This window comes from Heliangelus exortis, chromosome Z (assembly GCF_036169615.1).
Source record: "Heliangelus exortis chromosome Z, bHelExo1.hap1, whole genome shotgun sequence".
Lineage (NCBI taxonomy): Eukaryota > Metazoa > Chordata > Aves > Apodiformes > Trochilidae > Heliangelus > Heliangelus exortis.
Genome location: NC_092454.1, coordinates 48,718,639 through 48,745,886, shown reverse-complemented (window position 1 = coordinate 48,745,886; position 27,248 = coordinate 48,718,639). Strand labels below are relative to the sequence as shown.

Genomic DNA, 27,248 nt, shown 5'->3' with positions numbered 1-27,248 from the left:
TTCCAGATTTAAAACTCTTATGGAAGTGTCTTACAATGCTATGGGAAGATTCATTCTGGTACAACTGTGATAGATAATATTGTGGACACTCAAAACACTGAGCTTTCCCTTAAGAGTGTACTCAATCAGACCTTATTTCAATTAGGCAAATGGGTTTATCCCTGGGCTAACTTTGCTGCATAGCCCTAATGAATACTTCTACCTCGCTCTTCTGAGTATTCTTGCTTTGGATGTAGAGATTTGGAAATAAGGCAGAAGAGAATTGTGAAACGATGTAGTAAGAGTTGAAAAATATATTAAGTCATTATATATAGTAATTAAGTCATTATATAGTATTATATATAGTATTATATATACTATATAGTATATATAGTATTATATAGTATAGTATTAAGTCATTATATATATAATATATTAAGTCATTATATATAGTAAAGCATCATTGATAATACAGGTTTATCATATTCAAAAGGGCTAAGAAAGTGGGACACAACATTGTTTTATTTTTATAAATTCAGGGTCTTGGTGCGGATGGTTCACCTGACATATTCAAGAGTCAATTGAAACACAAAAGGTTCAGCTTAAACTGCAATTTTAAAGCACAAAATCTGCTGTAATTTTACTAGGGGGCATTATTCATCTATGCAAAATAGAGCAAAATAATGTTTTATTACCACTGCATCTTAAATAGGTAGAGCTTGTTTCACCTGTGATCCTCATTTGATCTCTACCATCATAACATTTTTCATCCCTGTGTAGTAAATTTATTGTAGTCATCAAAATAGCATGTATCCAGACTATTTTGCTACTATAATACTCAGTAAATATTTCCAAATTTTTAATTATTTTGGTGAATTTTCATATGGAAACAAAGGGTACAGAAATGAGTAAGAGTTTACTCACTAGAATGTGTGATTATCACAAACTCTGTTCACTATTGTGGTAGAGATACTAGTTCTCAGCTGGTTATCTGATACTAGTTATCTTAACTGATAACTTTATTTCTGTTATTGTTACTCACCCTCACTGATCAAAGAATTACCTTCTGTAATAAGCAAATCCTTTATATTATTGACATTATATATTTTTGATACATCTAGCTTAAGATGAAAGAAACAAACAAAACAGTTTAAGGTTAAAAGTCAAATCTATAAAATAGTCCCTCTGAAGATCTTCTATATAAAAAATAGGGTAGAATTCCAAAATTTTCATGTGACTATATTTAGATATGTAAAGAATAAATTGTGATTGCACTGAATGAGAATTGATTTTCCTTAGCTGTATGACTATTTGAAATTAATTCACATATTGAAAGATGTATTAAAGAATCATCTGTTTGGTTTATTGGCAGCTAGCATAAAAGAAAGGGCAGCTATATTTAAGAGACTAGCTTGACTATTGAATTGCCATGTTAATAATGAAATCTAAGTCACTTTTTTTTTTCTTTCATGTGTAAATGTTTAGTAACTGTTCTTGTGATAAGGGAGGATGAACTAATCATATTTTATAATGTTACAAGATTAAAATATTCATATAGTTTTAGTAATAAATGTGCTGTGCTTGTTAGCAGTGAGAGGCTCCCATCTATCAGTCATGTTTTCTAACAAACTTTAAGACTGATCTGCAATTACAGTTGTCAGTCATAAGTCATCATCAACCACAGAAGGTCTCCACTCATGCTGTTGCAGTACTCGATCCTATTTTAGTGCATATCTAAATGTGAATGAAAATAAAAGGAAAATTAATACAGATATGTGTCACCACAAATTGTAATTCTGGTATTAAGCAGAATATGTAAAGTTTGTTTTTATCTTTAAAAGAAGCATGGTACCTACTAGAAAATGTGTTGTAATTAATGGAGGAGAAAAACAAGAAACAAGAAAGCACAGTCTAAATATCATACCCTGATAATACAGCTTTAGTGAGAGTTTTGCAATTATTTTAATAACATAAAAGTAACTAATGGTCTGTTAAAGGTGGAGGGATTATACTTTGAAAGCAGTTTGTGATGAATTTTTATTTATTAATCTGTTTCCTAGTAGACCAACTTTTTCCTCCTCAGTTCCCCAACTTTTCTGAAAGTAATTTTTATTAGCTGCATCCACTACAGCATGAAACAAACCGTTTCTGATCAGATCAGAGATACACAGATTTTTACGCTAATCAGATTATCTAATTTGATCTGACATCTTATACTGGCAAGACATTTACATATGAATCCTGCAGTTGAGTACAATGACTTTTTTTTGGAAGGAGGTGGGCAGGGGGGGTGGAGAGGAATGCATTTCCAGATACAAGGACAATATATATGTATTTTTTATTTTTTAAAATTAGTCATCAGAATGGTTAATCACTGATGCTGAAAAAAACACTTATATGGTATGAATTAACTGGAGGGGTGAAAGTTTAGAGGATTTGTGGATCTTGTGCCATTATAAACCTTTTCCTCCAAGACTTTTTGTCCTTGGGCTTCTCCTTCAGAGATGTGGAGCCTCATGGCTTCTCCCTCCCTCTTTCAGAGGTTTCAGTCTAGAATTGTGGCCAAAATAAATTTTGACTTTCACTGCCCCTTTGAGTGTCTTACTGCTTCACTGCGATGTCTTGAATTGAGACTGTGGCCTTTTCAAAAGAACAGAAATGTGGGGGAAGGGAGAATGACCCTACCAAGTCTAGCTATACCAGCCCTGGCTTTATTCTGGCTTCAGCTGCCTATTTGCCTTTTTTGTCTTCTGATACTATCTGCCTTCAGTTTTCAGTCTGGCTCTTGATTTGTTTTTTGTGTAAAAGCCCTGTAGCATCTCGTAGGTAGTTTCCATTTTTGGTCAGGAAGTATTTATTCTGGTATTTGAGTGTTGAAGATCAAGACACAGTGTTGCTGGAAACCTAATTCCTTCCAACACAGCATTCTAAGTACTTTTCAATTACTTATTAAAGAATGCTGTAAGAAGCATAATGTGTGGATTTTTTTAATCATCAGATAACAAATGTAGGTATCTTTGCATCCATGAGAAGAATTTCTGTTAATTCTTTTGATTTTAAACTCTGTGATGCAAGAACTTGTGGATGCAAGATGACTTACTACTGATGTTCTCTTAACAGTTTGATTACCAGTATGCATGGAGGCGCCACCATTCTAAAGGACTGGATTTTTACTTGTTTCTGATTAAATACATATTTGCACTAAAATGGCCAATGTACCTCTTTTTAGGCTCTCTTCCTATAAATGTCTTCAGATTTGGTTTTAATAACAATATGAAGTACACTTCCCTTTTAATTTCTCAATTCAGATTTTCTGTTCTGATTAAGTACAGTGTGCTTTCAGTTTTTCAGTGTTAGATGTAATGTATATATTTCAGCAGTCCTTATATTCAGCTTGACAGGGGATATTTTTCTTTTTTTTTCATTTACATGTTTGTACAAAATACAGGAAAACCAGCCATGAATAAAAAAATTACAGTCTTCTTGAAGATGTATTAATAAAGATGAGGTTTAGAAATAACTGAAGGATCCAAGAGAGAAACGGTGAATTGGTTTGTTTGGCCAGATGGTGGACGGAGAGCTTCCAGCAATGTTTCATTTGAAAATTAGAGAAGAAAAAGTAGTCAACTCCAAATATTTCATTTTTCTGGCCTTGTGGCTGTTAGGTGTGCCTTTTCTCCCGTGTTGACACTGTATGTTCTTTTGCAATCATTAAAGAACATATTCATTAGTCAGTATGCATGCCTTATGTACTTGCAGGCTACTGGAGGTATGTATTTGCAGCAGGTATTTTGAGCTGTGTTTGCTCTGCATACTTAACTTGGATGTTATATTTAAAAATTCATAAATGGTAGGTGGGGAAAAAAAGCTTTTTTTCTCCGATTGAAGGTTTATTAGCATTTCTTATATGGTCAGCATATATAAAATACTACACTTTTTAAACATCTTCTTATGTTCTTCCTTTTTTCCCTGTTTACATTTCTTTCATTCCAGCAGACTTAAAGTCTCTTCCTTTCTTTCTAGCTCTAAAGTATTGTTTCTTTCTCTTGAGCTGAATTTTACAGAACCTGTTTACACCTCTGCCTGTTTTGAAGAATGCAAATCTTTTAAATGTAATTCTTACAACTGCAAAAAGTAGACCTGAGCTGTCTTAGTATGTTCAGAACTCTTTAATTTTCAAACTTCTTATTCCTGTGCAAGCTTCTCTGTGCAATTCAACCCTCTGACTTGTTTCAGAAAACAACATGACATACAAGGAGTACTCTGTCCTGAAACAGATTTGAAAATTACCCTTAGTAATTCATGTTTGTGACATCCTAGGAGTGAAAGCATCACATTTTCAAAAGCCCTGAGTCCATTTATTCTGTAGCTTCAGATTAGTTCATGGTATGTATACACCTTCTTTAGGTAAGCACAGTTTTCATGAGTACTCGTAACCTAGCTAGCTGTACCTTTCTTACACACATTATGATGAATTAGTAATTCCTTCAAAATGAAGTATATGTGAGAAGTTCCTTTAGAATTTCACTTCCTTCAAAGCCTTGGGCAAAGGGCAAACCTTTGGAAGTGGATAAAAGGCATTGTGAATGGGAGTTCCTGGGGAGATAGTGACAGAAGTTCATTTCCTTGAACATGATGGAGCAATAAATTGAATTTTAAAATACCAGCTAAAGTTGCCTGCTGTGCTGCTGTTGGAGGATGGTTTGCAGATGGAAATAGGTAAAATAAATTGTAGGGTATCCAATTTATCACAAAACCTCAGGGCTTAGATTTCTGCAGATTGTGTTCTTTATGTCCTTTGATCACGTCAAAGCAACTTACTATAAATACTTCATGTTAATTATTTTAATTGTTAGTTAATCAGCTGAATCATGATAAAGTGCTATTTCTTTCTACTTCCTAAGAGGAAGGAAATTTTTTTCAAAGTGAGTTTAGGATGGGTGTTTGCAATGTCTATGACAGCATAGCATATACGTATTTGAGTATAACATCTGATAGCGTAACATATCTGAGACTATTAAGTGTGATTTGTTTATCTAGTAACATGTTAGGGGATGCTATGACATATACTAGCAAGAACTGATTATAACTACCAAATCAGTGGATCACATAAAGACTGAACTTGGTAGGACCCTGGATGCTTATACTGGGGTCAAACTGTTGAATTTTTTACCACTGGGGAAATACCATTAATCATTAACAAGCATGTCAGAGTACAAAGCAGTATTTTAGCTGGCATACAAAGTACATTGAGGAAGTCTTCAATCATAGTTTTCATAGTTGTCATGCTTTAATATATTGTCTGCCCATATTTATGTTACTTTACAGGCTGTGTACCTACCTACCAATAGTGTAACATGTAGCACAATTAGTTGGATTTGCAGTGGGAATGGTGATGTACATTTTAGTTACCAGTCAGAAAGTTTAATGGTTTTAATCTTGTTAAGAGAAGAATAGGAGAAATGCATGACTGATCACATTTCAAATAAATGAGTGTGTAATTTGTGTTGTAATTTAGCATTTCAGATGTGTGTGCAGTTAGTTGTGCCTGGAATCTCTCACTTCTTATTGCCAAATATGCAAGGGTATCACTCTTCTTTTTGTATTTATGCAGAATATAATTTTAAATGTTAAAATTACTTTCCAATTCTTTCCACAAAATACCATAATAAAAAGTACTGCATTACCCATGTAACTAAGCTGTGTGTGTACTTAAATGGTATTTTGATAGAGTTGAAATTATGTTCAGTTTTTCTAGAGCCTAAATAAAAATCTCTGCTCAAAATTTAAAAGCTTGAAGGAGTAGGTCCTTCACATAAACAACTTTTTACTCAGGTAGCTCTTGCTCCCTGTACACGTGGTACTCTGTGCCCTGTATATTTTCTTGAAAACCGGAAAGCTTGGAGTAAGAGAATAAAGTGGAACATTTCAGTTGGGAGGGACATACAGTGATCATCTAGCCCAGCTGCCAGATCACTTCAGTGCTGACCAGAAGCTAAAGCATGCTGTTAGGAGTAGTGTTTTAATGCCTCATAATCACTGACATGCTTGGGCAACAGACCGCCTCTCCAGGAAGCATGTTACAGTGTTTATTCACTCTCTCAGTCAAAAAAATGCTTCACATCCAGTCTAAACCTTCCCTTGAAGCATTTTGATGCATTCTGTCACTGGATCCCAGTGAGGAGAGGTCAGCACCTCCCTCTGCAGTTCCCTGCTTCAGGAATCTGTGGAGAGAGCAATGAGGTCACCCCCAACCTCTAGTTCTCCAAACTAGACAAAACCAAATCCTTAGTTGCTCCTCAGGGGACACGCCTTCCTTGTTGCCTTCCTCTGAATGCATTTAAAGACCTTCACATCTTTCTCAAACAGTGGGGCTCAGAACTGCATGCAGTTCTCAAGATGAGGCTGCACCATGGCTGAATATGGTGGGGTAGTCCCCTCTCTTGGTCGGCTGGTGATGCTGTGTTTGATGCACCCCAGGATGCTGGTTGCCCTCTTGGTGACTCGTGCTGATCCTACTGTTGACCAGCACCCCCAGGTCCCTTACTGCAGGGCTGCTCTCCAGCCACTTCTATCACAGTTTATACTTGTTCCTGACACTTCTGTCACCGAAATCTAGCATTTTGATATGTTAAATTTCATTCTGTTAATCATAACTCAATGGTCCAGTCTGTCCAGAGCACTCATTCCTCAAGACAGTCAACAGCATCTCCCAATTTGGTATCATCAGCAAACTTGCTAATGGTACATTAGACTCTGTAATGCAGATCACTAATAAAAATACTGAACAGAATTTGCCCTAGAATTGAGCCCCGAGAAAAAGATTTAGAGGAAAATAAGAATTAGCTGGAAATTTTCAGAAAGGTCAAGACCAATTATTTGTTCTCTGCAAAACATGTCTTCAAATCGAACATTTCATGCACAAAAACACTAAGTGATTGGATAGCCTACAGAGGAAGGTTTCTGGCATTACAGAGATATGTATTTGTCAAATAAAGCTGAAAGTTCATTTTATCAAAATTAGGCATCAAATAATGGACAAAATAATTTGCAATGAACAGTTTCTCTTGAGAAGCTTTCCCTAGTAGAATATGATGACAGCTCTTTTAAAATGTAGATAATGTATCTTTCTAAGCTTTATTAATGGTATCCTAGAATGGTGTGTGTTGTAAAGGCCCTTAAAGACCATCTAGTTCAAATGACCCTACCATGGACAGGGACTCTTCCCAGAAGACCAGATTGCTCAAAGCTCCATCCATCCTTAATCATTTTCAGGGATAGGGCAGCTTCTCTTGTTCCAGTGTCTCACCACCCTAACAGGAAAGAATGTCTTCCCATTATCCAATGTAAATCTACCCTCTTTCAGTTTGAAACTCTTCCCCCCTTACCCTATCACTATATGCCCTTGAAAAAAGTCCCTCTTCAGCTTTCCTGTAGGCCCCCTTATGGTGCTGGGAGCCTGCTCTAAAGTTTCCCTGCAAGTCTTCTCCAGGCCGAACCACCCCAGCTCTGTCAGCCTGGCTTCACAGGGGAGGTGCTCCAGCCCTCTTTGGGACCATCTTTGTGATCATCTTTGTGACCCTCCTCTGGACTCACTCACACAGCTCCATATCCTTCTTGTGCTGGGGGCTCCAGAACTGGACAAAGTGCTCCAGGTAGGGATTCACAAGTTCAGAGTAAAGAGAATCACCTCCTATGGCCTTTTTTCATGCAGCCCAGTGTTGGTTTATTGAGATTTATTGGTAACCAGCACACCTTGAGTTATGCTATGCTATGAAAGGGAACACAGCTTCATTGTCCCCAGTCACCATACTGATGAAATCTAGTTCTAAAAGAAAGTCCAGCAACAAAAATCCACCTAACAACAAAAAAAACCCAAATCACCCCAGTTTCTCTATTTGCCTCTTTGTGTAGCAACAAAAAACATCGAAGCAGTTATGGTAGCGAGGAATATGTGTCGTCTGTGACATCAGTTTTCTTTTTACGTGCAATTACTGTTATTTTTAACAGATTGGTTCTCTGAAAAAACAAGGCCAGAAGTTGAAGCAACAAACTGTGGATAGTTCAGTGGTGGGAATGAGGAGCAGGAGGTGTAATTTCAGTGCTGAACAAGAAATCTAAGATTCAGAATTAGGATTTAAATGTGTATACAGTCTTCATTTTTTAATTGCAGCATCATGCAAAGAGGAGAAATTCTATAGCTACAGTATTTAGTAAGGTAACTTTGTTCTGATTATAATGTTTTAAGGTTGCAATTTTATCATAAAGCACACTTTAAATGTGATCTTTGCACTGTAATTGAATACTTTGATCTCATAGTTCCACTGAAGCAAGAAGAGATCAGGATATTTTTAAAAATTGCCACGTAAGATTATATTTTCTTACATAGTAACTGTATTTTTAATAATCAAGTTTTATGAAAAGGCTTGTATAGCGAGTATTAAACAGTTGCCATAGAGAAACAGAACTGACTCCCCATAATTATTTTAATAAAATAATTGTCAATTGCCCTGTAAAAAGGAAGAAGGTAGTTTTATATATACAATAAATTCAAATATCAACTGTGGTATTCTTCAGTTTCTGCTCTACAGAGTGAATTCAGCCAGGATTGATAAATTATGCCACTAAAATTATGGATAGGATGGTGATATTTGAAGTACATTAGGCAAGGCTCATTTTGCAATGTCCACGGAGAGCTGGTGTTTTAAAAGTATAAGTGTTGTTTTCCATTGCTTTTACTTCGCCATTTAATGTAGCTGATTAATTGCATGCCTTTTCTTGCTGTGCATCCTGTTGTCTCTGTCATTTTCATTGTTTTTGCTCTTCCAGCTCCCCAGTTAAACTGCAGTTAAGTTCTAATTTTTCCTCAGTGATGCTGTTACCAAACTGATCAAAATATCCATTGATATTAAAAACCAAAAGAATGAACATGGATGTGAGAGTATTCATACATTTGCATTTGAAGAAATACTACTTTGTATTTTAGTAGTGATGTGTTTTCTTTTCCTTTTAAAAGGCAAAACTATTGTGAACAAATCTGCTTTTCCAAAGGCTGGATCCTGCAGTCTGTATAACTCCTGACTTCCCACTTACTTTGACAGCTGGGGATAATCAAAGGGTGCTGGCAGCAGTAAGGGTGACACCTTGTCCCAGTGAAGCTTATGGTGGAAAACCTATTAATTATTTGGGTTTGGGATTTATTCTGTGATTCCAGAGAGCAAAAGTTTTGTTTGTAATTAAATTTTTATTGCAAACTGTGCATGTCTTTCTGATATAGTAGAAGGGGAAACATATGGAGGCATTTCTTTAAATTCTGTTTAGAAATTTACTTCTTTTATTATTTTGTTAATTATATATTTGTTCAATCAGGATTACTTTTGTTACAGTACAGCTCACTAGTAAATCTACTCATTTAATTTCTTAAGAAAGTAGGAAGGTAAAGTGGACTTTGAGGCAGTTATCCTGCAATATATATGCAAGCAAAATGCCTTTCTGACCTCATTCTCTGGAATGAAACCCTTTAGTAGAATAAATGCCCTAGCCATGAATAAAGGAGGCATTTCTGTTGATCTGTAAGCAATCTGTCAAAACTTCTCTGATCAGGCTTTTTTTACTATCTCGTCTTGAGTCCTTTTTTTTTTAATGAAATCTATTATCAGATTGAAATGGCGATTGAGACACTGCAAAAGTCTGATGGTCTGTCCACTCACAGAAGCTCTCTTCTCAACAGCCATGTAAGTTGTCTCTTCTTCACATACACTCTCTCTTGCTTGTACTGCATGCTTAGCCTGCCTCTAAATGTTTATTTTGTTTTATTTTATTACTACCTTCTGCTATTTAATCTTCTCATTTTAGTTGCTTGTAATCTTCTACTACATCTCCCATGGCTCTTACTTTGTCAGATGAAATGTCTTTATGGTATATTGCAGAGTGTTACCTGTTTCCTATGTAAAGAGAAGTTAAAACATTTGACTGTTGTGTGGATTATAGTGTAACTATCACAATAAAGTTAAAATAATTCTTAATTAGCTGGCTTTTGACAGTTTAAATAAAGTTGCCTTTATTTACACAAAGCAAGGTCTGTGAAGGCATGTGAAGAGGGAGACAGGAAACAGACAGCATGCCCAAATAAAATCTTCAGGTTATTTTCAAGTGCTTCTTCCTTTATTGTAAATAGAGATTTTATCATGAAGTTACTTACTTACAAATCCTAAATATCCCTATGATGACCTGAAAAAAAATTATCTTAATTAAAAAAAAAAAAATTGTCTTAATTTGAAGTACACAAAATTATCTTACTTGCCTTTTGCTGTGTTATTCTGCAAAACTTATAGTTAAGATATTTCCATATATGAAGTGAAAAGATACTTTGATAAAAATCTCCAGATACAGCAATAAATCCACTATTTGTAACTTTAAAATAAGGGAAAAGGCCCAAAGTAAATTTTAACCTTTTTATATAAATAATGTGTCTTTGTAAGTTACTAGTCTTTCTTGAAATCTTTTTCTCCTGTTGGTATTTGTGGTTTTGTATTTTTGACATGTTAATTAGTTTGTATTCATCTTACCTATATTTTCCTTCTCAGCTTTACTAATTATACAAATTCAAATTCCTTTGTTTTACAGAAGAAACTTAAATTTGGTTGGTGTTCTTAATGTAAGAATACAGTGGTAGAGGCTGTCTGTCAAACTAAAAATACATGTTTTAGCAGGGTTGAGACTTGGATTTTTTTCAGTATGAGTCTGGTGATGTCAAAGTCAAAACTGGAATTGTTTTGTGATTGTTTCAATTAAATTTCAAAGAGGAAAATTGCATTACAAAAATGTTACATGAAATATTATAGAGGACTTTTAGATTCCACTTTGGATGTTTACAAAATAATTGTTTTGAAGATACGACTTTATAAAAGTTGTTATTTAAATAATAATAGTATTAGACAGATATTATCAGAATTATTATTCAAATGTAATTTTTAAAGGGACCATATTTTGGAGGAGCAAAGTCTAAGAAATGTGTGTTAAGACTGGGAACACTTGAACTGTTGATATATTCGTATTTAATACTACTGTGAAGTCCTGATATAAACCAAACAATAATTACAAGATGAGCTGCTGTGTCCCAGTGAACTACGTTCCATTCATTCCTGGTGTGCTCTTCAGAGTGTGTTCCTAGTAATGAGATTTGCATCCAGCTGTTAAGTCTTACCATGATATTTCTTTCTTGACTGTGAAGGCTTTTTCCAAAATAATCTGATAGGTATATATCTCCCAGTATTTCCTGTATATGTTTTTCTGGTCATTTTGGAAGAAGCTGAAATTCTAGACCAAACTTACTGATGTTTTGCTTATTTTTAAAGCATTGCTTATTGTCTTTAAACTCAAGTACAGACACTGTGGCGGAAGTTTTGGTATAGGTTCATTCTTTGTCTCTTTAAACTTCCTAATTTTGTTTCCTAGTGGTTTGTTCTGGTATTTATTGAAATAATTTGTTTTAATAGGTTTTAAAATAGAATTCTAAATTGTCTGTTTAATTGACTTTCACTTTGCAGATGATACATTAATTAATTAAAGTACAAGTTTTGGAATTGGGATTTTTGCTCTATGATTCCTCTGTGAGGTTTTCTGGGTGCTTTTTTTTTTTTTTTTTCCTGATTTCATACGTGCTCATTTTAAGGAGGATGTAATTTTTTCTTTGTTTCCTTTTATTTCCTGATTTATGCATGAGATTGACTTATTTAATTAATTGAGAGTTTAATGTTTTATAAATATTTCAGCTTAACTGGAGTCATAGTCATTTAGTCAATTATTTACCAGGGCTGTCTCTCTAAATATTTCATACCTTTACTCATCTTACCCATACAGTATGGTCTCTACTATGAATTTAAAAAACAGGTTTCCAACCTGAACGGCTCAGTTTTAGATTTATATTTGATTTTGGTAGAAAATGGAGGTTTATTAAGTTCGCTTACAATAATTTTATGATGTTTGGAGATAATTTCCCTTTAAAAATCGTATATAAGTGCATCTTTTTTTTCCCTGGCTATAACCTAGCAAGTAATGACTTTGAGCATTTGCTGCTAAGTAACTCCACCCAGGAGCAAAAGTTCTCATATTGCACTTATATTTGATTTGGGTTGGGGTTTTTTCTTGGTGTTGAATAATGCAAGTTGTGGTTGAAATAACATCCTTTAGAAATTCATATTATTAATTAAGTGTACTTCAAGTGATTCATAATAGGTTAGAAGCCATCTGGAGGAAAATATCTTTAATGCTACATACAGAACTTAATTGGGAAATAATTAATTTTTGTTTGTCAGTCTTTTGGGACTTATGAAGTTATTCTCTTTGGGGAAAACAGATGTAGGTCAAATTCTGTATCTGTTCTGATTAAATTATAGGTTTATTAATGTGTGAAAAATTTATATAAATGCATATGATATAAATAGAGATGTAATAATAGATTTAAAATATAGATAAAATACAACAGTTGAAAGATATAATTACCTTTGTTTTTAAGCGCAAGCAGGCTTATGTAAGGTCATTAGTGAGGTAAGTTTAATAGATTCAGATAAAAGTTAATATTTACAGTTACACTTTTTCTTCAGTTTTATTTCAAAGTGACAGATGCTCAAATCAGAAACACTTGTGGCTTTTAAGATTTTTAAATAATGATATAACTGATACAAAGATGATGAACTGTACTTTTTCATTTTGTCTATTTGAAACACAAAATCACCTGCAAACCAAACTAAATATTTTATGTCTTGGAAGTATTTACATCTGTTTTCTGTATATACTTGTAGAGCTTATGTTTCAGAAATGTGGAAAAGATAGGTTTATCTTTCCAATAAAAATGGTGAATAAATATGAAAGTGGTGTTTGAATGGTCTAGAGTAAATTCTGTAGTGCTGTTTTTGCATTTATATTGGTGAATTTCACTGTGACTAATACGTAGATATAAATTAAACATACTTAGTATCATCTGTACGTACCAGTTTTTGGATAAAGAAAAGGTCAAGGTTGAATCATTTCATGGCTATTGCACTAAAACATTCATGTTCTTTGCACAATAAGCTACATTGAACATTGATGGAACAAAGTGTTCACTTCTCTAACAGAAAATAATTTTGCAAAGGAGTTAGTAACACATAGGCCATTTATGTCTTCAGCTGTTGCTTTGTTGTGTTTTGGTTATACTACTTACTGCTGTGCTGTCATTAGTTGCAAATTATTCCACACGCTAGTGAATCTAGCTCATCAGAATAGAATATTGTGTTAAATCTTCAAGACTGTCTTATTTTCATCTGGGATAAAGCTTATTTTCATTGTAGTAGCTAGAATAGCACTGTGCTTTGTATTTAGTATGGGATTTGTCATGAGAAGAGTCATGATAATGATAACACTGATATTTGTAGTTGTTGATCAGAAATGGAGGGCTTTTCAACTTTCCATGCTTTTGGTAGTGTCTGGGTGCACAAGAAGCCTGGGGGGAGCATAGCAAGAGTAACAGGTCCAAATTGGCCAATGGGGTATTCCATACCATACGATGTCATGCTCAGTATGTAGGTTAGGGTTGGCAGGGAAATTTTTTCCTTATTCTGGTATTTCAGTATTTCTGTCCTCCAGGATCAATATCCAGACTCAGCATTGGTCAGTAGGTGGTGAGCAGCTGCACTGCACATCACTTGTTTATATATGCTATTATTTTATTGTTATTATTGTCATTATTTCATTTGATCTTATTTCAATTATTAAATTGTTTTTGTCTCAACCCACAAGTATTTTTATCTTTACCTTTCTACTTCTCTGCCCCACTCCTGGGGGAAGCAAGGAAGAGTGAGGGAGTGGCTGCATGGTATTTAGCGGCCGGCAGGGTTACAGCCACAACAAGGACACAACATCCTCAGTTTGCATTTTCAGTGCATTAAATCAAGAGTTTTGGTAAAATCTCTGTTCTTAGCAAGCCTGAATATTCACACTGATATTTTGGTATAAATACTTAGGAAAACAGACAAAATTCAAAGAGAAAATTACATTTGTGAATAATTCAAGCTATTTTTAAAGGAAAATTACAGGGAATTGAAGGCATGGCAAATACTGACGAAAGATAAGGAAAATACTATCCTACCAAAAAAATTGGAACTATAGAATTTAAATGTGTCCTAAACCTATATTATTTTTATCTATTTTGTCATTCTCCTATGGGGTTAAATCTAGAAGTATCAGATGGTCATGTAGACTTTTTTGAATATAAAAATATATATATAGTGACAGCTAGAAGTGTTTTCTGGTTGTGCACTACCTAAAAAGTCCAATGATGCTACATAAAAAGTCTTCTTTAGCATGTGTCTAAAATTACCTACCACAATTACATGAAAAGGTTAGTAATTTTCCAAGAATCTCATTCTGTTCATGATGGAAGTCAAAAGCAAACAGGCTACAGCTGAAAGTGATTTTACCCCTGACGCTTTTACAGCATACAAGTTATTTTCAGTGTTAATCTAGGTTGCTCTTCAACGTACATGCAATATCTTTTTCTTTTATGTATTTGAGAGAAAAAATTCCCTATCCAGTTAAGTGTCTTGATGTTTTTTAACACAAAGGTAAAATGTATTATAATATTTGAGATTTACAAATTCATTAACTACCTATTAGTCCAAGGAGTTTGGTTTTTGAAATTTATTTGAATTGCTTTCATGATTACTTTATTTCTTTGCAGTACTGTTTGTCCCCAAAACATGGGTATCAAGTATTGTGTGTGGTACTGAACCAATAATATTTTAAGAAGTGGATGCTTATCTGATAAAAGAAATAGCAGAACTCATTGCCTGGTGATTCTGAAGATCCTGAAATGCTATGGTATAGCTAGCATTCAAGTAATCTCTGAAGAAGAAAGCGAATGTTTAAGAGAACTTGAGAAGTGATTTCAGAACTGTTATAAGTTAGTGCTGTATGGTTACTATATTTTTTTAAGTAATAATACATAAAAATTGTTTAAAAGTTGTATTATTTTTTTCTCTGTTTTGTATGTGATTAGCTTCAGTGGCTTTTAGACAACTATGAAACTGCAGAAGGAGTGAGCCTTCCAAGAAGTACCCTTTACAACCATTACTTACGACATTGTCAGGAACACAAACTGGATCCAGTCAATGCTGCCTCCTTTGGAAAACTCATACGGTCAATCTTCATGGGATTACGGACCAGAAGACTTGGAACTAGGTTTGTGCTAATGAAATCCGAAACTGTAATAGAAAATACAAGTTATTTTTATGAGTAAAAAACGGCTAGTAAAAAATAAATAAATATGTATTTAAGTGATATAGTGGTTTACTCTCAGTGCTGTCTTTTAAACAGTTTTATGTTATCCACTTTTACTTCTCCTGGTTTTGACTATTATCTGTTTACATTTTGATAAATACACTGCAAATTTTTATCAGTACAAATAAAATGTAGCTAGTTGTTTGGAAATTACTAGAGATTGTGTTTCTCTGTAACTAGATAAATTGCATTTATTTGCTTATTATTTTTCCTACTCAAGTGGGTTACAGTATGTAATGCTGGAAAATATTTGTTTAAGAGAGTGAATTAAGTTCCCAAAGGTCTCAAATGACACCTATGTAAAGCAGCTATTAAAGGAGAGTTCACCTTGATTTATGGGTATTGTTTTACAGTAAAAGAAAATTGTAAAGTAACTGTAATGTAGGGTAGTAGAACTAGTGCTACTCTAATTCCTGTTCTTTCACAAAGGGGGAACTCCAAATATCATTACTATGGGATTCGTGTCAAGCCAGACTCTCCTCTTAATCGCCTACAAGAGGACATGCAATATATGGCTATGAGACAGCAGCCCATGCAGCAGAAACAGAGGTAAAGTGTGAAATGAACAGTAGTACTTATTATTATTTATAGCTCATAAAGCCTTAGCTTTTCTTACACAGAAAAGTTGAAATTCTAATGCAATTTTTAAAATTTTCTCTGCTGTGGAAAATAAAAGCTTGCTAGATATCCAGTTGCCATCACTGAAGTTAGCACATATTGGTGGCTCATGTTAAGTTTCTGGTCCACCACCACCCCAAGTCCTTCTTTTCAGGGTTGTCCTTAGTCCTTTCTCCTCCCAACCTGTAACTGTACATGGGATTGCTTCGATTCAGGTGCAGAACCTTGCACTTGCCCCTGTTGAACTTCATGCAGTTTGCACAAATCCACTTCTTGAGTCTGTCAAGGTCCCTCTGGATTGCATCCCTTCCCTCCAGTGTGTTGACTTCACCACACACTTTAGAGTCACCAGCAAACTCGCTTAGGGTGCACTCAGTTCCACAGTCCATGTTGTTGACAAAGGTGTTAATCAGCACTGGTCTGAGTGCTGACCCTTGGGGAGCACCACTTGTCACATGCCTCCATCTGGACACTGAGCCACAGATCGCATTCTTTGAGTGCAACCAGCCAGACAGTTCCTTACATGAGTGGTCCATCCATCAAATCTATATCATTCTAGTTTAGAGTTCAGAATGTCACGTGGGACAGACTTGAATGCTGTGCACAGGTTCAGGTAGATGACGTCCGTTGCTCTGCCTTTGTCCATCGAGGCTGTGGTGCCATCATAAAAGGCCACCAAATGCCACCAAGCTACTCAGGCAGGACTTGCCCTTAGTGAAGCTGTGTTGGCTGTCACCAATCACCCCTTTGTTATCTGCTTGCCTTAGCAGAGCCTTCAGGAGGATCTGCTCCATGATCTTACCAGGCACAGAGACTGGTCTGTAGTTCCCTGGGTCTTCTTTTTTTCCATTTTTGCACTTGCACATTTTTTGAAAGTGGGGGTTGTGTTTCCCCTTTCCTGTGCCGCACAAACTTCACCATGACTTTTCAAATATGATGGACAGTGGCTTTGCAGCTTCATCTGCCAGTTGTTTCAGGAGCCATGGGTGAATCCCACCGGGTTCCATGGACTTGTTCACCTTCCAGTTCTTAGGTGGTTTTGAACCTGCTTTTCATCTATAGTGGGAGGATCTTCCTTTTCCCAGTCCCTGCCTTTAGCTTTTGCAGCATTGAGGGTGAGATGAGAGTCCTTGCTGGTAAAGACTGAGGCAAAGTATTCATTCATCCTTCTAAACATCTTGAATGACCAGCTCTCCCATTTCCTTCTGGAGTGGGCCCACATTTTCCCTAGTCTTCCTCTTATCATTAACAGGCCTATAGAAATTTTTTCTGTTGTCCTTAACCCCCCTTGCCAAATCCAACTGTCTTTGTGCTTCTCCTTTCCTAACCTGATCTCTTGCTTCTCTGACTACTTCTCTGTACTTCTCCCAGGTTATCTGTCCTTGCTTCCTTCCTCTGTAAACTATATACTTAATGAGTAGCTGTTACATGAAAAATATTGTGCTGTAGTAGGAAAGTTGGTTATGTATTTGTCATGACCTGGATGGGGTACCCAGGGAGACAAGATTGGACACCCTTGTTTTCTAAACTTCTTCTCAGAGACAAGTCTAGGTGTGGCTGGATCCAGCCTTAGAGTGTCATACCTGCCCCTTCTGGGGACTGTGATTAAACTGTTAAAGACCAAGGAGACGCTTGACAGTCACATTCCCCTTGATTGAGTTAAGGTGAAATGACAATTACGGTCAGTGTTTGAACATAAGATTTAATTAAAACTATAGAAAAAATAATTCATAAAAGCTGATACTTCAATTATTATATGTGCTTAGGCTGTGCAATCATAAAAGCTGATACTTTAATGACAAAAGTCAAAATACTGTACTCTTGAACAAAAGTTCAAGATGTACAAACCGGGGAGAAAAAATCCAGGCCTTGTGTTGCTTATTTTGATTTAAGGATGGAAAAGAAATATGTACTGAGAGAAAGAGAGAGTGAATAGCAGAAGAAAATTCAGAGACAGATGTTAGAAAATCACAGGTCCTGGATCCAGCATTGGGCCAGCCAACCAGGGAGTGCTGGTGTCAGTAAAGCTCCCAAAGCCCACCATCGCTGCTCCTCCTTCTATAGGCCTGTTGGCTTAATCAGTCATTTCACAACAGAGTAAGTGTGGTTGAGATAGATCAGATTGAGCAATTGGAGTGGTCAATCCTTATCTCCATCATTGACTCAGTTGTTACCTTTACCATTGTCTCCATATGCAGGCCCTAGGCCAGATGCAGGCCATTATTTCCATAGGTGCCAGTTCTGGCAGCCCTTTTGTTTTCTTTGAGGGCTTACAGTGGTGTTAAAAGACCACTTTCCTGAATTAAACTGCTAAAACTGACTGCAAAAAAAGACCACCATCTAATTATATGTTAATGATAATGGTTTTGTTATTAAATACCTAAAAGCAGCTATACTCGAATATCTCCCTTGATGAAGCTGTATCTTTTTGCTCAGGAACTTGGATTATTTACCTTGTCTCTTAAGACAAAAGACAGGCTGATCTCTATACACTCTTGGAATCTTACAATGTCTGGCTAGATACCCTAGAAACAGAAGTATTGTTCACAAAGCCCTACTGGTGTACAGTTCATACAAAGTAGTCCTGAGGATCTTTTTTCATTGTTTTGTTCAGGGTGCATAGATCTCAGTAAAATATTTTCTGTCTTTCGAAATCTCAGCATCCTAATCAAATAATAAACAGAGATCAAGGAGCTAGCCAGACTGACTATTGCATTGTAAAAATGTACATAAACTCTGTTCTGCACACTATCAGATATACCAATAATACAGAATAGAGTATACAAATTTTCAGAATCTACATGTTTATACAGTAGAATACAGGAAATTTTCATTGCAAAATGGAAACTAATGAGTCAATATTACTTTAACTTACCCATTCATACTTATTTAAACCAAAAAACTGCAAATTTTTCTACTAAGAATAGGCACATTTAAATCCAAGTGTGATGATTCCAGAAGATTTTTGTCTCATTGGAACATACAGATTATTCTAAAAATATATTAAATTGTTGCACAACCTACACTGTTAGCTTCAATACAACCATTCTGGAATGCTACAAGCCTGAGCTTGTGCATTTTTCTGTCTTTGTAGCCTTAGTTTTTAATTTATCGTAGTCTTTGGTCTACAACATCAAGCATTATTCCACATTCTTGAAATAAAAATGTCTGTATTTTGCTTGATTAATTTTAAAGGAAACCAGATACACTGCTTTGCACAGAAACTAGGATTTTTGGATTAAAAAGCTAAATGCTTAATATATATATTGCTTATCTTAAAACTTTCAAAGCCCAACACAGAAACTGAACTCGTATTTTTTAAGTAAAACTTGTTCCACATTCACAGAGCCTGCTTAGTATCTAGGTTTGGTATATGTATATATGTTTGTATTTTTATCAATTATCCTAGTATATTGAAAAATTTAATTTATTAAGAGATAGCTAAAACAAGGAATGTTATAATTTGCATGATTAGGGTAACATGGCTGTTTCTCCAGCTTTAGTAGTATTTCCAATGTTTCTCTTTTGCTCCTCTAAATCTGGTAAGTTGCAGTCAGTATACTTTTTCTGTGTGGTTATAGCAGTTCTGCTGCCTCTGTCAAACACATCCTGGATCAACACTTCTAGTCCTTTTTTGGCAAAAACTGTAGACTAAATATATGCTACGGATAACTTTGCTTCATTCCTTTTCTTAATTTGAGTAATTCCTGTACTTAATTTGAGGGTCATGCACCTTTTCTTATGCACCTTGCATAACTTGAATACTTTAAAGTGCTCTTGTATGTTCATATTCAGAGTTCTGAGACAGAATGCAGGGGCTTGAGATTTATCAGATATAAATTTCAGATAGAAGGTTTGTTAGTTAGTTAGTTACTTAGTCTTGGTTATGATGAGTGTGAGCTGTGGGAGTATTCTTTCTGTGTTCCATCAAGAAGAAAGAAGTGTAACTACAGATTGCAGATGGTAGCAGTCCTATCTTCCAGCTGAGGCAGTGGTTTGATGACAATGACCACTGATCAGGAGACTTAAAGCACCATTAAACTGAAATGCACAGCTAGTGATTAGTCTTGGCTGGAAGATAATAGGTCACAACCTGCCTTTCAGCTGCACCTGTTGTATGACTCAGATTTGCAAGGAAAGGCCTGGCTTGCCCTTGTCATTCTGCTCCTAGATGTTTTCCAGGGTTGGAAAACCCAGGATATTTAAGTGTCTATGTTCTGAAGCAAGCAGAGGCCTGACTAACAGTGAATGGTCATCAGAAAAAGATTGTTAAGAAATAAAGTAATACCCAGCCCAAATATTATGCCAAATATATTTGCACAGGTTTAAGTATGGTGCTAAACTCTTGCAAATTTAAAGTACAACCTTACTATGAAATATCTTTTCCATAAGTATTCCAGTCAGGCCATTTAAGAGAAATATATCAAATGTACAGTTCCTGAAGTAAAGTTCCATTTTTAGCCTGGTTTTATTTAGCTCTTCATGAGTAGAAACTTGTGGCTCAGAACCTGAATTATCTTTAAGGGTTAGTCTAGGGAAATTGATACAGGTATGTTTGTCTTATCACTTGTATTCATAACAATATTGAAATTCTATATTCAGAAGTAAGCCAGCAGCTTTCATAGTTAATTTCAGATAACAGTTCTTGCATACAACAATTACACATTTTTTGCATTCACTTATGGGACCTGAACATAATAAATACATAAAAATCTGTATTATATATAATATTATACATAAATAGTATACAGATGCTTCTTGGGTATTTCTTAGTTACTTAAAAATTTGCATCTTCACTAATTTTTTAAAGCATTTGAGTTTATTCAGTTTTCCGCTACTCAACATCTTAAGTATATTTAGTACTGTGGTGCTGCAAGCTGTTTGAGTCAACTTTTGCTTTCTGCTAATTTTAAAAGCTGCTTTTTTCCCCCACCTAGAAGCATCAGTATCAACACTTTATTTGCATGTATATTTTGCATATCTACTCTAGAAGCCTAAGCAGAATTTCCTGCTTTTTTTAAGCCACAATCACCTCAGCATCATAACGACATTGTATGCAGTACTTTAATATACTTTGCATGTTGTTAAGCATAATGTTTGGGTATGTTAACTTAATTCTCACAGACATCAATGCAGTCCTGGTAATAAATCAGAGTAATAGATTTAAAAGAAAAATAGAAAGAATTGAATACTTAGAGCAAAACTAGAGCTTAGGTTTGTTTCTTTCTAAAGCCGTTACAGTGTTGGGTTTTTTTTTACCAACCCAGAGGGACAGAAGACTTAATTTTTAAGAAGATAGAATATTATAAATTCTATTATATAATTAAAATACTAAGTCCTGAGACTTAAAGTAAAATCCAAATAGTAGTTGCATGCAACAGTACAAACAAAGTGTCCTGGTTTGAGCCAGGACAGAACCAATTTTCTTCATAGTAATTTTACTTTACAGTTAAATTTCTTATAAATAACTGCACTTGCTGAAATTAACGACATATTTTCCAGTCACTGTCAGCTTCTAGGACTGATAATGCTTGATGTTTATAGTTACTGCTGTAGAATGGTATGCAGAACTAAGGCCACTGCTGGGTTCTACTAAACCGCTTATGCTCCAGAAACAAAAGAGAGGGAAGGAGTGACACCTGCAGACCACCTCTGGAGAGTACTGGAGCAGACCCATATTGACCAAACTGTGTATGCCCTCCCAAATGTGTCATACTTGGTATAAACTTGAGGGGTGAAGACAGCAAAGATCTCTTCTTCCATGGTTGGCATCCTGTTGAGGACTGACTCAGTCTATTCTGCCTTTGATCCCAATCTGTGCCTTTCTGAATTTGTGCAATACTGCATCCAGCTCCCATCTGCCACTGACTGCAGGAGCCCACTCCAGGGATTTGCTAGGGTTGCCCTGCAGCCTCGGTGGTGATGTGAGTGTTAACGGGGGCTTAGGGGAGTCAGAGTGTGATACTGCTTTTGTATATATTTTATTATTTTCTTTGTAATTATTATTGTTTCATTAAAGCTGTGTAGTTTAGTTTCCAGCCCATAAGTGTCTCTCCCTTACTCTCTTCCTTTCTCTTTCTGGGAAGGGAGAGGGGCTAATTGAGTGCATCTCTCATCCTTTTTATTGCTGGCCTGGTGTTAAACCTTGACATAAACAAAACAAAAAAAAAAAGCAGAAAATTTAACTGAAAAAGCTGCTATCTCATTTTGTCTGTCCTGTGACTTAGTCAATCCAGTCTGACTCTCTTATTTTTAATAATTTTCAGCTGTTTCTTTTCCCTACTGATTTCATATGGGCATTTCAAAGAAAACAGGCATTTTATTGTACCTCCTGTTTCGGCTTTATGAATATGAATTGCTTACAGCATAAGAATTTTAGTCAGGAAGTTATTAATATGTTCTGAAGTGAGAGAGGAATCTTATGTTAATGAAGTCATGTCACAGTCAGGAGTCAGTGAAGTTTTACTGTAAATGAACTGCAAGGTGAGACCAGTGTAATTTCTGAATTACCTGATTCCATGTTCTGATTTCAGTGGTTCAGTGGTTTATCGTTGCATTCTTTTTGTTATTTTTCATAGCTTTGCACAAATTGAGGAAATGCCTGTTGTTGACTACGTACTTTGAGAACTTTTACTGTATTTATGCTAAACTACATAAAATTCAAATAGTGTCCTTTCTGTGTCAAATACCATTAGAAACCTGTAATATTCATGTAAGGTCAGCAGTTATTTTCTGCTCCCAGTGTCCTAGCAGCAGGTAATTTAAAAATGAAAAAAAAGGGTGAAACATGAAGTAAAGTATAGGCTAGTAGTGAGTAAAACAGGGAAATAGTGTAAAAGTCTGGATAATTTTAAGGATATAACTCTTAGCAAGTAGGAAATTTTAACTATTTTCTTCATGCAATAAAAGTAACTTGAATTTAACTAAAGAATTCTGTATAGCTGTTTGATTTCTAAACTGCGAAGGCTCTACCTGTACAGAAACAACAGCAACTCTAAAATTGTTAACCACTTCCTACTTCTTTAATCTGAAGGTTCTGAAAAAGATATTTTTTTTTTCGTCCATTGGATTCATTTTGCAAGGAATTTTCTAGTGCTGTTGAAAGTGGCTAAATCCTGTGGCAAGTTACTTGTCACAGTGCCAGAAGTAAGAATTTTGCCCAGTATGTTTTTAAAAAAGCACAATGGATTAAGTGCATGCATAATCCTGATTGGTAGCACTGAAGGAATGTTTTCTGGTATAACTGAAAATCTTGTATCTATTCTAAACATTTTGAATCCTAATTTAGGAGCTGAAGTATCAGTATAATAATACATTTTGCAAAACTTAATGGAGATATCTTAAAGTATAGGTTTATGTTGACAGGTATTTCTAAAAGTTAACCTTCTCCCTGGTATTTGTAATTATAATGTAGAATGAAAGAGAAGTTAAGAATTCTTCCATTATTGGTTGCCTGGATTGCAGGTAGGTTATCAAGTAATAACTATCTTATCCAAGAAAGTTCAGTGCTACTGTGATACCAGAGACAAAATTTTATTCTTTATTACAGTTGATCAGAGTTTCGCTATCAAGTTCAACAGGCATAGAATTTTACACTGAACCATTGCTGAAAGTGAAACTTGGTACAAATGCTCTAAGATCAAATAATTTTCTTTTCTTTTTTTTTTTTTTCCCAAGCATTAAGTTCATAAATTTTTGAAACTGTTGATGAGGCCAGGATTATTTCTAATGAAAGTATGGTTTCTGCATGTCTTTTGTTACTGTGTATTTAGATTCATGTCAGGAATGTCCAGAATATTGAACAGATGTTTTTCATGGGAACTTCCTTTTAAAGTAAAATCTCAGTAATTGCACGAGACACTGCTTGTTTATGTTTTCTGGAACCACAATGTTCCCAATTGATAATGCATGAGGAGTGGAATTTCTTGTCACATTTTGGAAGTTGCCATGGAGTTTTGCAGTCTGAGTAACAATTCCCATTTTAGTGATTGTTACTTAGCTTTGGTGTTTGTCTTATTTATTTTTCCAATGGCCACAATTCCTTTTCAGAAGTGCAAAGTCTCCAACATACTAGAAGTAAGACCTGGCACAGAATAAATTTTCAGTTGTGCTGGAAGTCACAGGCATGGTCTTTAGCCTGTCATAGCAATTGTTGAGTCAACACTTGACCATCCAAAGCAGGGGTCCCATTTGCATTACAATTTTTGTCCTTTATAAAAGTTTCTGAACGTGAACTAGTGAAGTGTTTAGGTTTTCAAGTAGCATTCTTAGGCTTTCTAGGCTTATAAGAGAAGTTTGTTGGATCTGAAGTCTTTCAGTATGCTTAAAGTGTAGTATTGTTTTTTCTTAAGGTAATCAAACACTATTTTTTAATTACGTAATTATTGGGAAGTTAAGCTTCTTGGAAAGAAAAATATTTTATTCCTTTTGATGTAAATTAACTAATCTTGTGGTATGATGTTCCTAAATTAAATTCCACAAGAAATTGGTAATAGCTGTAATAACACCTTTATGAATTCTGTAATACATTGCTAATCTTATAGTTCCCTTAATAATTGTCTTCTGTTATCTAAAAATAAACAGAAGCACATAAGTTGTGTTACTTTTGCTCAAAATTTTATTTTGACATGGGAAAAATCAGCGAACGTAGATTGCATATGGTCTTATTTATGAAGAAATGAACAGAAAAGATAACTTTGCACTTTATATTTTTGTAGGTACAAGCCTATGCAGAAAGTGGATGGAGTTGCAGATGGCTTTACAGGAAGTGGTCAACAGACAGGAACATCTGTTGAACAAACTGTAATTGCCCAAAGTCAACATCATCAACAGTTCTTAGGTATGAAAAAAGATTTTGTACTGATGCTTTAATAAGATGAACCTCTTTATCCCTGTGAATATAAATTCACACTACAGCAGTTGCTTTAAAGTTGTCATGCTTCATTTGAAGTTCTTGCCCACAACAGAACAAAAAGCGCTTAAATTACATGTTCTGTCTTGTGAGCTTTATGTAATATTTACTATGCATATTGTAAGTATAAAAGGAAAAATATATGCAAATTCTGTATTTGAGGGTTATATTTAATATCATATAAATCACAATGCAGTTGCTGTGCAAAGTTGTATTAGGTATACGTACTGAAATGCCTATGCATTATGTTCATCTTCTTTCATAAAAAGCGGGGGCAGTGGCATTGCATTACTACTGAAGGATAGTCATCCAGTGGGCTGCTTTGAAAGTCTGCTGCAGTTTTATAAGTGGAAAGAGCCAAACAGTTTCAGTTAGAACCCCAAAGTTCATGTTTTAAAATGTTCAAGTTGTGGATTTGTTGATCCAAATAAGTATGTGTTTTCTGTAATAGAAGCAAATGGTAATTAAATAATATGTTTATGAAATTAAATAATTTGTTTATGAAGAAATACTTTTTAACTTTGTTACTGCAGAATGTGTAGGTTTATTTGGTTGGGATTTTCCAGCAAGAAATCATTTAGCTTAATTGTGCTCTATTGAAATCACTGGCAACAAAAGGGCAGCATAGGGATAGCATTCAAGTGCTCCGAATTTTTCTTTCCCAATACCTTTCAATACCAGCATTTTTCTCTTTATCAGTTTGTCTCTTGGAAACATTTGTGACAAACAGTAAAAGCAAATATTGGCTCTACTTGAAATATTAGAAAATTTAAAGAAAAATGTATAGTGTGTCATGTGAACTCCATCGTACCTGGCTACATAGAAACTCTTCAGTTAAACAAGAAATAAAGCTATTCAGGAATTAATCTTTCACATAGTGACATTGTTTTCTTTTTTCATCCTATAATATTCTGAATGTGTGTGCTGGCTTTTCTGTATAGATGTATGTAATATGTACATGATATCTTTTTTAATGTCTTCAAGAATAATTCCATATTTCTTTCTGATTAAAAAATGCTGGCTGAAGTTGTTTACAATTTTAACATGCAACAGGTATGAAAGGCTTTCCTCTTTTAGCATTGTAACATTTTTTAATTTATTTCTTTGCATCATCCTTAATTTTTTTCTTAATCATACTGTAACTAACACTGTTCATAATACCTCTCTTTCATTATGTTGTCATGCAAACAGATGCATCTCGAGTACTTCCAGAGTTTGGAGAAGTTGAAATATCTTCTCTACCAGATGGTACCACCTTTGAGGACATAAAATCACTGCAGAGTCTTTATCGAGAGCACTGTGAGGTATTTCCTATAAACCTTTTATATTTTTAAGATCATGACTTCTTGTGGAGGTCAGTACAAGACGGTAGTGCTGAATATATGCAGCCATGTTAGTGGCATATGACTTTCCCCCCAAATCTTTTCCTTATTTCATTGGGAAGGAAGTAAAAATTAAAGTAAAAGGTTTTTCCAGAGGGTTCCCTTTATAGAAGAAAAAAGTAGTATATACTAGCTGCAGAGAAGTGTAGTTACGTGTATGTTTCCAGACTGTTAGGGAAACTAAACTTCAGACTTTACATGTAGATCTTTGCTTTAGTCAGTAGGGAGTATACATCAGACTAAATTATAATTATTTTGTACATTAAAAACAGTAACTTTTGTCTCATTTTAAGGAAACATTGAGACATTTAGGCCACATTTGATACTTAACAATGTATCTTTTAAAATTGTTTCTTTCAAGTCCTTTCAAAACTATACTGAAACATGAAAATCAACAAAATGCAGGTTTCCTTTGTGTTTGGATTAGTGTTAACTATCTTTTTCGGGTGAATTCCTTTGAAATGTTCACATGGGCCATACTCAGTTCTGGAGGCTTCCATGTATGTGCACTTGGCCTTATTCAAATCTTCATGCACAGCAGTTTGTAATGCTGGATTTTATTTTTAAGTTATGGATATCAACAGTATTAAACCAGGTATTGTTTATAACTTGGGAATTGTAGTTTGCCTTTCATCCTTTACATGATGAATGAAAAAAAAAGCTACATATACAGCTGGATTTGGGAGGGGGCAAAGCTGAACTTGAGTCAATCTGTACTTGTATTTTATTTTCTAAGGCAATACTGGATGTGGTTGTCAATCTTCAGTTCAGCCTGATAGAAAAATTGTGGCAAACTTTCTGGCGCTATTCTCCCTCTGCTCCACCTGATGGCACTACAATTACAGAACCAAGGTCAGTAAATATTTCCTTTACTACTTCTCATGAAGTAGTAAAGGCCTTGGGCAGAGGTGGGGCCAGGGAACCTGGGGAACTTCCATCAGCTTCTCAACAGGAGCCACCCCTGTGCCCCCCATCCCTGAGCTTCCAAAACACCACTGCAGTAACGCAAGACAACTGAGTAGATACCAAAGTATATTCGT

General features: G+C 35.1%; 1 protein-coding gene across 5 annotated transcripts in view; it reads left to right on the top strand.

The window, feature by feature from the left end:
- RFX3 (regulatory factor X3) overlaps positions 1–27,248 on the top strand; it is a 108,964-nt gene that overhangs the window by 65,988 nt on the left and 15,728 nt on the right. For 3 of the 5 annotated variants that reach the window (XM_071731364.1, XM_071731365.1, XM_071731367.1), the window contains exons 5-10: positions 9,639–9,713; positions 15,017–15,198; positions 15,727–15,846; positions 24,633–24,754; positions 26,018–26,130; positions 26,945–27,060. In XM_071731364.1, the coding sequence (XP_071587465.1) occupies positions 9,639–9,713; positions 15,017–15,198; positions 15,727–15,846; positions 24,633–24,754; positions 26,018–26,130; positions 26,945–27,060 (728 nt within the window). The remainder of the gene's footprint in view (positions 1–9,638; positions 9,714–15,016; positions 15,199–15,726; positions 15,847–24,632; positions 24,755–26,017; positions 26,131–26,944; positions 27,061–27,248) is intronic. The other 2 variants (XM_071731369.1, XM_071731366.1) reach the window with 1 other exon arrangement.